We start from the raw sequence: 11,160 nt of genomic DNA on the forward strand, positions 1-11,160 counted from the left end.
GAGACCGGGTCTCACTCTGTCACCCAAGTTGGAGTACAGTGGCATGATCACGACTCACTGCAACCTCTGCTTCCTGGGCTCAGGTGATTCTCCCACCTTAGCCCCCCAAGTAGCTGGGGCCACAGGCACACACCACCACACCTGGCTAACTTTTGTATTTTGTGCAGAGATGGGGTTTTACCATGTTGCTCAGGCTGGTCTCAAACTCCTGAGCTCAAGCAATCTGCCCAACTTAGCCTCCCAAAGGGAGTTTAGGTACCAAATTGTCTTAAATTCACAAATATACTTGACTTGGACCCTAGTGTTTTAAGAGTATCTTAGGCTGGGCATGGTGGCTCACGCAAGTAATCCCAGCACTTTGGGAGGCCGAGGTGGGTGGATCGCTGGAGGTCAGGAGCTTAAGACCAGCTTGACCAACATGGAGAAACCTCATCTCTACTCAAAATACAAAAAATTAGCTGGGCACGGTGGTGCGTGCCTGTAATCCCAGCTACTTGGGAGGCTGAAGCAGGAGAACTGCTTGAATCCGGGAGGCAGAGGTTGCAGTGAGCCAAGATCGCGCCATTGCAGTCCAGACTGGGCAACAAGAGCGAAACTCCATCTCAAAAAAAGAGAATATTTTGAATCAATTGCCAACATTTAAAAATTGAGACCAGGTGCAGTGGCTCATGTCTATAATCCCAGCACTTTGGGAGGCTGAGAGAAGAGCACGGCTTGAGCCCAGGAGTTCGAGACCACCCTGCCCAACATGGTGAAACTCCATCTCTACTAAAAATACAAAAATTAGCCAAGCATGGCATCAGACACCTGTAATCCCAGCTACTTGGGAGGCTGAGACAGGAGAATCTCCTGAATCTGGGAGGCGGGGGCTGCAGTGAGCCGAGTTCATGCCGTTGCACTCTTAAAAATAAAAAGGCGGGCCGGGCGTGGTGGCTCACACCTGTAATCCAAACACTTTGGATGCCAAGGCGGGTGGATCACCTGAGGTAGGGAGTTCAAGACCAGCCTGACCAACATGGTGAAATCCCGTCTTAAAAAAAAATAAAAAATAAAAATAAAGTAAAAAATAAAAAGGCAAGCAATTTTCAGTGTTTTCTATGGCCAGAAGCTATTCTAAACCATTTATACATAGTAATCCATTTACTCCTCACAAAATCTTATGCTGTGGCCGGGCGCAGTGGCTCACGCCTGTAATCTCAGCACTTTGGGAAGCTGAGGCAGGTGAATCACCTGAGGTCAGGAGTTTGAGACCAGCCTGGCCAACATGGTAAAAACTTGTCTCTACTAAAAATACGAAAAATATTAGCCGGGCAGTGGTAGCTGGCACCTGTAATCCCAGCTACTCAGGAGGCTGAGGCAGGAAAATTAATTGAACATGGGAGGCGGAGGTTGTAGTGAGCTGAGATTGTGTCACTGCACTCCAGCCTGGGAGACAAGAGTAAAATTCCTTCTCAAAATTGAAAACCAAAACAAATTTGTGATGTAAATATGATGATAATCCTCATTTTATAAACTAAGAAATGAAGACACCGAGAGATGAGGTCAGGTGCTCATACTCGCTTGGCACAAAGTGAGGAGACTAGGATTTGCGCCTTCAGTCTGAGTCTAAGCCTCACCTTTAGCCACTATGTTGTACAGCCTCTCAATGGGCTCTAGGTTGATAATACTTGCCTTCCACCCCCCATTGATTCCCATTCTGTGGCCAAAAACCAGTTGCAATTTATCATCACATTTGCACTGTTGCTCTTCTTAAACTCTTCCCATTTTCCTTATACCTACCTGGCATGCAGAGCCTTGCAGTTTGGGACCCCTGACTTAGGCATTTTCTCTGAGGTGGAGAACCAAGTGAACTATGCCAGTGCTATTTGCCAGGAAGAAGAAAGGCTCTGTCCATATTTCTGCTTGTACCTGATCACTGGTTTCCTCTTCTTCCTCATAGCCCTCCCAAGCAGGCAATCCCTCCCCGGAAAATAGAGCCCATATCCATGCCACGGAGTATGCAGTGGGTATCTATGACAACGCCCTGGTGCCCCGGATGTGTGGGAGCCTCACTCCCTCAGCACACTGCGTCAATGTCAGCGCTTCCAGGGACTGCACAAGCATTTCTTCAGAGGATTCCCATGATTATGTCAATGTCCCCACAGCAGAAGAGATTGCTGAGACTCTAGCTCCTACCAAAAGCCCTTGCAGAAATGTCTGTGTTCTTCCCAGTACCCAGAAGCTGGAGGAGTTCAGTGAGGAAAGAGATGAGGGCTGTGGGGATGCTGGTGACTGTACCACGTTTCATTCTCCGGGAACTGAGGGACGTGATTCACTCAGCGATGGAGAAGGTTCTTCTCAGACCTCAAACGACTATGTCAACATGACAGGGTTGGATCTCAGTGTCATCCAGGAGAGGCAGCTCTGGGTGGCTTTTCAGTGCAGCAGAGACTATGAAAATGTTCCAGCAGCAGATCCCAGTGGAAGCCAGCAGCAGGCTGAGAAAGATGTGCCATCCTCAAACACATGTCATGTCGAGGACAAGACAGATGATCCAGGGACCCACGTCCAATGTGTCAAAAGGACAATCCTTGCTTCAGGGGATTATGGAGCCTTTCAGCCATTCACACAGAGTGAGGACAGTGAGATGGAACCTAGAGAAGAGATGTCAGATGAGGACTCTCATGACTATGAGAATGTGCTAGCTGCCGAGTTAGAAGGCAGGGACTCTGAGCAGGGGCCTGGCACTCGGCTCCTTCCTGATGAATTAAGACCCAGGTACCCAGCCGTAAAGCCACATGGAGTAGTCTATCCGGTGGGATCTTTAGCCACTGCAGAGTCTACTGCAGACCCATAAATCACCCTAGTGCTTCAGTGGATTCACTTGATTAGACTAAAATGAGGCTGAAATGAGCAGGAACCAAGAGGCCACACAAAAGCAGAGGTTTGGGAATTCCAGAAGGGAATTTTTCTAAAGTAGAGTGTGGTTATCTTCTGCACCAACCTAAGAATGCATGCTAAAACTGCTTCCTAGAACCGTGAGGAAAGCAGGGAAGTAGCGCACAGTAGTCTAAGATTATTACCTTCATTAACACCAACAGGCTGCAAGGCAAGAGTATAGATTATTGTATAATCCAGGCAGAGGTCAAAAGAAAGGAAGAAGTTGGGGTGGAGTGGGGTGGGCAATTTCCATTTTAAAGAGTGTGGGCAGGCCAGGCGCAGTGGCTCATGCCTATAATCCCAGCACTTTGGTAGGCCAAGGCAGGTGGATCACTTGATGCCAGGAGTTCTAGAACAGCCTGGCCAACATGGAGAAACCCCGTCTCTACTGAAAATACAAAAATTAGCCAAGCTTGGTAGTGTGAGCCCATAATCCCAGCTACTCAGGAGGCTGAGGCAGGAGAATCCCTTGAACCCGCGAGGTGGAGGTTGCAGTGAGCCAAGATTATGCCACTGCACTCCAGGCTGGGTGACAGAGAAAGACTCACTCTTAAAAAAAAAAAAAATGGCTTTCTTCGATGCGTTTACTGCGAGAATGAAGACCATTCTCAGCAATCAGACTGTCGACAATCCAGAAAATGTCGACATTACTCTGAAGGGACATACAGTTATCGTGAAGGGCCCCAGAGGAACCCTGCGGAGGGACTTCAATCACATCAATGTACAACTCAGTCTTCTTGGAAAGAAAAAAAAGGGGCTCCGGGTTGACAAATGGTGGGGTAACCGAAAGGAACTGGCTACGGTTCGGAGTATTTGTAGTCATGTACAGAACATGATCAAGGGTGTTACCCTGGGCTTCCGTTACAAGATGAGGCCTGTGTATGCTCACTTCCCCATCAACGCTGTTATCCAGGAGAATGGGTCTCTCGTTGAAATCTGAAATTTCTTGGGTGAAAAATACATCCGCAGGATTCGAATGAGACCAGGTGTTGTTTGTTCAGTATCGCAAGCCCAGAAAGATGAATTAATCCTTGAAGGAAATGACATTGAGCTTGTTTCAAATTCAGCGGCTTTGATTCAGCAAGCTGCAACAGTTAAAAACAAGGATATCCGGAAATTTTGGGATGGTATCTATGTCTCTGAAAAAGGAACTGTTCAGCAGGCTGATAAGTAAGAACTTAGAGTTGTCCAGCTACAGAAACAAGATGCCTATCATAGCTAAGACCTACTTGTGATACTTAAAACGATGCAATAAAAGACCTATTAATTTGGAAAAAAAAAGCGTGAGCAACCAAATGTGGTTGAGGATGCAGAGGAACAGGAACCCTCACTGGTCGCTGATGGGATTACAAAATGTCAGAGCCACTTTGAAAAACTGTTCAGCAGTTTCTTACAAGCATAACTCATCGTATGGCCCAGCCACTCCATTACTAGAAATTGACCCAAGTGAATTGAAAACTTACATTCACACAAAAACTCTCACATGACTATTTATAGCAGCTTCATTCATAATTACTGAAAACTAGAAATAACCCAGATATCCTTCAAAAGGTGACTGGATAAACGTTGATATACATTCCTTGAGTTTATCCATACTCAACAGTAAAAAATGAACTATTGGTTCGCACAATAATATGGACAAATCTTAAATCCATTTTGCTAAGTGAAAGAAGCTAGGTCTAAAAGTCTACGTGTTGTGCAATTCTATTTATATGGAGTTCTGGAAAAGGCAAAACTATAGGGAAGAAAAACAGATCAGTTGTTACCGGGTTTGGGGAAAGGAGACAAGTTTGCTACAAAGGGGCTGCAAAGGGAACTTTTAGGCTGATGGAGCTGGAGCTGTTCTATATGATACTGTGTGTGGTGGATAAATGACTATATCCATTTGCAAATGCAATAACTATACACATGGCAGGGCGTGGTGGCTCATGCCTGTAATCCCAGAACTTTGGGAGGCCAGGGTGGGTAGATCACAAGGTCAGGAGATCGAGACCATCCTGGCCAACACGGTGAAACCCCATCTTTACTAAAACTCCAAAAACAAGCTGGGCAGGTAGCATTCGCCTGTAGTCCCAACTACTCAGGAGACTGAGGCAGAAGAATCACTTGAACTCAGTAGGCAGCAGTTGCAGTGAGCTGAGATCACACCACTGCACTCCAGCCTGGGCAATAGAGTGAGGCTTAGTCTCAAAAATAAATATGCACTAGAAAAAGAGGCTTTTATTGTATGCAGATTTTTAAAAATGAACAGATTGTAAAGGGAACCCAGGATGGTATGTAAATTGTGGTTAACGAATCTAGTTTTATTATAAATGCATGACATCAACTCACTGAATGGTATGGGCTAAAAAAAGAACTGACAATTAAAGTTGGAAAACAGTGTTTTGACTTGTAACGGTAGATAAGGACACAAAGAGCTGTATACAAAAATTGCACTCTGCTGGAGCACGGTGGCTCACACCTGCAATCCCAGCACTTAGGAAGGCCGAGGCAGACGGATCACGAAGTCAGGAGTCCGAGACCAGCCTAACATGGTGAAACCCCATCTCTACTAAAAATACAAAAATTAGCTGGGTGTGGTGGCAAGCTCCTGTAATCCCAGCTACTCGGGAGGCTGAAGTTGGAGAATCACTTGAACCTGGGAGGTGGAGGTTGCAGTGAGCCGAGATTGCGCCATTGCACTCCAGCCTGGGTGACAGAGTAAGACTCTGTCTCAAAAAAAAAAAAAAAAAAAACTGCACTCTGCTTGGTAAATTTGATCTCACAGAAGTATGGGTTAGCAATTCTGAAACTACTTGAAATGCACATTTGGCTTAAGTCAGTCAATCTACTGTAGATAAGGAGAGACAGGTTAGTCTAAGAATTCAGTTGTAGGACACTCAACTGGTGTCCAGAGAGCTGGAAAACTGGTCAGAAAACTGGTCAAAAATCCCCATACATTTGGTGTCAGAAGTGTTGTGAGTGAAAACAGACCATTACACCACCAAGTGGCCAGCATTTAAATTCATGCCACACAGAGGACACCATGACAGTCTGGTGCTGATGGCCAAGCAGGGTTAGCCAGGGCAGCAGCAATCACAGAGAAAGGACAGCCCCATAGTCACGTAAGGAGAAGTTTGTCTCATATGTGAGAATAAAGCTTAAATGAACTGAACAAAATCTTAAATATTGGCATGAGAGAATTCTCATAACTAAGAGAGAATGAAAAGTTATGAGATCTAAATAAGAAGTTGTGAGGATAGCTGTCACCCAGTATGGATGGGAGGGACTGTTGGGGGCAGGTCCTGAGATAAACTAAACCAGCTCTTCTTTTTTTTTTTTTCGAGATGGAGTTTCAGTCTTGTTGCCCAGGCCGAAGTGCAAGGGCATGATCTTAGCTCACTGCAACCTTCATCTCCCAGGTTCAAGTGATCTCCTGCCTCAGCCTCCCAAGTAGCTGAGATTATAGGCACCTGCCACCACACTGGCTAATTTTGTATTTTTAGTAGAGAAGGGGTTTCACCGTGTTGGCCAGGATGGTCTGGATCTCCTGACCTCGTCGTGATCCACCTGCCTCGGCCTCCCAAAGTGCTGGGATTGCAGGAGTGAGCCACCGCACCTGGCCCTAAGCCAGCTCTTGTTTAGACACCAACAATCTGGATACCTTAATCAGCCAGTCACACTTACATATTCTCCCAAATCAAGAATGATTAATGCATTATAGATTGTCTCAGGTAGATTTTCTGTTTATTTCTTGTTCTAAGAATTTTTTGCAAATGAGTCAATGAAAAAAATTTTTATTGAATGTTAATTTTTTTCTTTCCATTTATGGTTTTGTTTTCTCACATTAGTTGCCAGGAAATTTTGACTAATTGTCTTATCTCATACACTCAATAATGCTAAATATGAGGAAGTTTTTCAAGATTAGGACAGGATGAAAAACTAGATATAAAGATAACCAAGGCCAGGCACAATGGCTCACGCCTGCAATGCCAGCTCTTTGGGAGGCCAAGGCAGGCAGATGGCTTAAGCCCAGGGGTTCAAGACCAGCCTGGACAACATAGTAAAACCCCATCTCTACAAAAAATACAAAAATTAGCTGGACATGATGGTGCTTGCCTGTAGTCCCAGCTACTTGGGAGGCTGAGGTGGGAGGGCTGCTTGAGCCCAAGAGGTCGAGGCTGTAGTGAGCTGTATTCTTGCCACCGCGGCCTGGGAGACAGCAAGACTGCCTCAAACAAACAAACAAAGATAACTAACCCATTTTGAGTCCTCAATTGGTTAAATAAAGTTAATCAACGATTCAGACCTATATTATATTGATTGTGTCTTCCACCGGGATACTGTTTAGTACAAAATACAGAGGTTTGCTAAGTTACCTCCTTCCCTCTAGAAGCCCCTGTCCTCTAACGGAGAGTAGATGAGGTGTTGCGGTCCCTCTGACATCTGTCCTTCAGCATCCCCTTACTTTTTTTTTTTAAAGATGGGGTTTCACCATGATGGCCAGGCTGGTCTTGAACTCCTGACCTCAGATGATCCACCCACGTCGGCCTCCCAAAGTGCTGGGATTACAGGCGCATGCCATCACGCCCAGCCAAGCATCCCCTTGCTGTAACAGGCTTTATCATCACTTCTGGGTTTCCTGTGGGCTGAAGGCCTATACTGACTTGCAAATATTTCCAGAAACTTTCAGTCAATAAGCCAGTGTCCTGCTCTCCTGAAGTTAGAGGGAAATGGAAGTAAACAGGCTTCCCTTTCCTCTTGCTAATCATTTCCTTCAGCATTCCCAACTCCAGACTGGGAAGGTAGATGTCTGTTTCTACCCTGAAAGGTTAGGATCATTTCAGAAGAATATGACAACATAGCCAGAAAACTCTAACCTTTTCTTCCTATCTCCGATGTTTCTTTGACTCTCCAGGGGAAATGAAAGGAACCTGAGGCCCTTCACAAAAGTGCAATTTCCCACGCAGGGCCAGCTTCCTGGGTGTGCTGCCTGAGCAGCTGCACAGGGCCTGGCACTCAGAAGGGCCCTGCACTTGGTTTAATGTGCTGTTGCCGCCTTGAAATTCTTACTTTCTTCTTTTTTTTGATGCAGAGTCTTGCTCTGTCACCCAGGCTGGAGTGCAATGGCACGATCTTGGCTCACTACAACCTCTACCTCCTGGGTTCAAGCGATTCTCCTGTCTCAGCTCCCCGAGTAGTTGGGATTATAGGCACATGCCACTGTGCCTGGCTAATTTTTGTATTTTTAGTAGAGACAGGGTTTCACCATATTGGCCAGACTGGTCCCGAACTCCTGACCTTGTGATATGCCCACCTCAGCCTCCCAAAGTGCTGGGATTACAGGAGTGAGCCACTGCACCCGGTCTGAAATTCTTACCTTTAAAAGAAATCCTTAGGCCAGGCAAGGTGGCTCACGCCTGTAATTCTAGCACTTTGGGAGGCTGAGGAGGGCAGATCATGAGGTCAGGAGTTCGAGACCGGCCTGGCCAACATAGTGAAAAGTCTCTACTAAAAATACAAAAATTAGCCAGGCATGGTGGTGAGCACCTGTAATCCCAGCTACTTGGGTGGCTGAAGCAGAAGGATCGCTTAGACCTGGGAGGCAGAGATTGCAATGAGCCCAGATTGCATCACTGCACTCCAGCCTGGGCGACAGAGCAAAACTCCGTCTCAAAAAAAAAAGAAATTCTTATCTTTGATCTCGTGTTTTGTGAATCAAGTCTGTTGGGACAACGGAGAATGCCCATGGGAAGAGAAGATACCCACAACATGCATGTTCGTCATTCATTGCTTTCATTGCTTTCCATTTATATACAGTGTTTGCAGTGCCTATGAGTAGAGAATTCTGGCAGACCCACATTTCATGGAAGTTCAGCAAGATTCAGAGTGGGTATGTCAGAGGCACTGGGACCAGAGCAATTCCATCTTGAATGGCAGCCAGGTAAAATGAGGCTGAGACCTGCTGGGCTGCATTCCCAGGAGGTTAGACATTCTTTTTTTTTTTTTTTAATGAGATGGAGTCTAGCTCTGTCATCCAGGCTAGACTGGAGTGGCACAATCTTGGCTCATTGCAACCTCTGCCTGCTGGGTTCAAGTGATTCTCCTGCCTCAACCTCCCAAGTAGCTAGGACTACAGGTGCCCATCACCACACCCAGATAATTTTTTATATATTTAGTAGAGATGGGGTTTCACCATGTTGGCCAGGGTGGTCTTGAACTCCTGACCTTAAGTGATCCACCCACCTCAGGCTCCCAAAATGTTGGGATTACAGGTGTGAGCCACTTTGCCCCATGGGTTAGACATCCTTAGTCACAGGATTAGACAGGAAGTTGGGACAAGCTACAGGTAACAAAGACCTCACTGATAAAACAGAATGTGATAAAGAAGCCAGCCAAAACCCATCAAAACCCAGATGGCAATGACAGTGACCCCTAGTCGTCCTCATTGTTCATTCTATGCTCATTAGAATACATCAGCGTGCTAAAAGACACTCCAACCAGCACCATGGCAGTTTACAAATGCCATGGCAATGTCGGCAATGTCTAGAAGTTACACTCTATGGTCTAAAAGGACAAGGAACCTTCAGTTTTGGGAAATCCCCACCCCTTTCCCAGTAAACTAATGAATAGTCCACCCTTTGTTTAGCATATGATAAATAAATAACCAAGAAAGGTCAAAGGTGTAGTGGCTCATGCCTGCAATCCCAGCACTTTGGGAGGTTGAGGCAGGCAGATTACTTGAGGTCAGGAGTTTGAGACCAGCCTGGCCAACATGGAGAAACCCCATCTTTACTAAAATAGAAAAATTAGCCAGATGTGGTGGCACACACTTGTAATCCCAGCTACTCAGGAGGCTGAGGCAAGAGAATCCTTTGAATTCAGGAGGTGGAGTTAGCAGTGAGCTGGAATTGCACCATTGCACTCCAGCCTGGGCAACAGAGCAAGACTCTAAAACAAAAAACAACCATGAAAACAGCCAACCAGTTCCCTTCAGAGCTGCTCTGTCTAATGGAGTAGCCACCCCTTTATTCCTTTACTTTCCTCTTATGTTTTTTTCCCTTTGGAGACAGGTTCTCGCTCTGTCCCCAGGCTGGAGTGCAGTGGTGCTATCATGGCTCACTGCAGCCTCAATCTCCCTGGGCTCAAGCGATCCTCCCACCTCAGCCTTCCAAGTAGCTGGGACTACAGGTGCATGCCACCATACCCAGCTTTTTTTTTCTTTTTGTATTTTTAGTAGAGGCAGGGTTTTGCCATGTTGGCCAGGCTGGTTTCAAACTCCTTAGTTCAAGTGATCCACCTACCTCGGCCTCTCAAAGTGCTTCGATTAAAGGCATAAGTCACCACACCTGGCCTATTCCTTTACTTTCTTAATAAACTTGCTTTCATTTTGCTCTGTGGACTCATCCCTAATTCTTTCTTGCACCAGATCCAAGAATCCTCTCCTGGGGTCTGGATCAAGACCCCTTTCTGGTAAGAGGTACAAGGTAAGCATGTTGTGTCTACAACTGAGTAAGCAAGGACACCAACAATCCCCGAGGCCATGTTTTTAGTTGAAACCAGAGCCTGTTAGGAAGTGTCAGAACAGAAATGTAAAAACCAAACAAAACAGAACTTTGAACACAGAAAGACGTCGATGGGGGCTGATGTCAATGGCGGCCAGGTACAATGTAGGCCTGTAATCCCAGACTGAGGTGGTTAGATGGCTGGAACCCAGGAGTTCGAGACCATCCTGGGCAACATGGTAAAACACCATCTCTACTAAAAATAAAAAATAAATAAAAAATTAGCCGGGTGTGGTGGCAGGCGCCCGCAGTCCCAACTACTTGGGAGACTAAGGAGGGGGGATCACTTGAACCCAGGAGGCAGAGGTTGCAGTGAGCCAAGATTGCAGCTGAAGAGTGAGACCTTGTCTCAAAAAAAGAAAAGAAAGAAGAAAGCAAATAAACAAAAAAAGGCACCCACTGACGGCTTCTTTTTTTTTTTTTGTACAAATGTAGTCTCGCTCTGTCACCCAGGTTAGAGTGCAGTGGCGCAATCTCGGCTCACTGCAACCTCCACCTCCCAGGTTCAAGCAATTCTGCCTCAGCCTCCTGGTAGTTGGGGTGACTGACACATGCCACCACGCCCAGTTAATTTTTGTGTTTTTAGCAGATACAGTTTCGCCATGGTTGGCCAGGCTGGTCTTGAACTCCTGACCTCAAGTGATCTGCCGGCCTCTGCCTCCCAAAGTGCTGGGATTAAAGGCATGAGCCACTGTGC

At 46.2% G+C, this 11,160-nt stretch overlaps 2 protein-coding genes across 2 annotated transcripts in view; both read left to right on the forward strand.

The window, feature by feature from the left end:
- Window positions 1-3,149, forward strand: part of LAX1 (lymphocyte transmembrane adaptor 1) — an 11,380-nt gene extending 8,231 nt beyond the window's left edge. Inside the window, exon 5 of the mRNA XM_017525368.2 lies at window positions 1,940-3,149. Coding sequence (XP_017380857.1) covers window positions 1,940-2,836 — 897 coding nt within the window. The 3' untranslated portion in view covers window positions 2,837-3,149. The remainder of the gene's footprint in view (window positions 1-1,939) is intronic.
- Window positions 3,150-3,491: 342 nt separating this feature from the next.
- On the forward strand, window positions 3,492-4,200 carry LOC108302015 (60S ribosomal protein L9-like). Its single transcript, XM_037737331.1, has one exon. The coding sequence runs from the start codon at window positions 3,515-3,517 to the stop codon at window positions 3,857-3,859; it is 345 nt and encodes a 114-aa protein (XP_037593259.1). The 5' UTR covers window positions 3,492-3,514; the 3' UTR covers window positions 3,860-4,200.
- Window positions 4,201-11,160: the final 6,960 nt, after the last annotated feature.

Source organism: Cebus imitator, unplaced genomic scaffold (genome assembly GCF_001604975.1).
Source record: "Cebus imitator isolate Cc_AM_T3 unplaced genomic scaffold, Cebus_imitator-1.0 Scaffold38, whole genome shotgun sequence".
Classification (NCBI taxonomy): Eukaryota; Metazoa; Chordata; class Mammalia; order Primates; family Cebidae; genus Cebus; species Cebus imitator.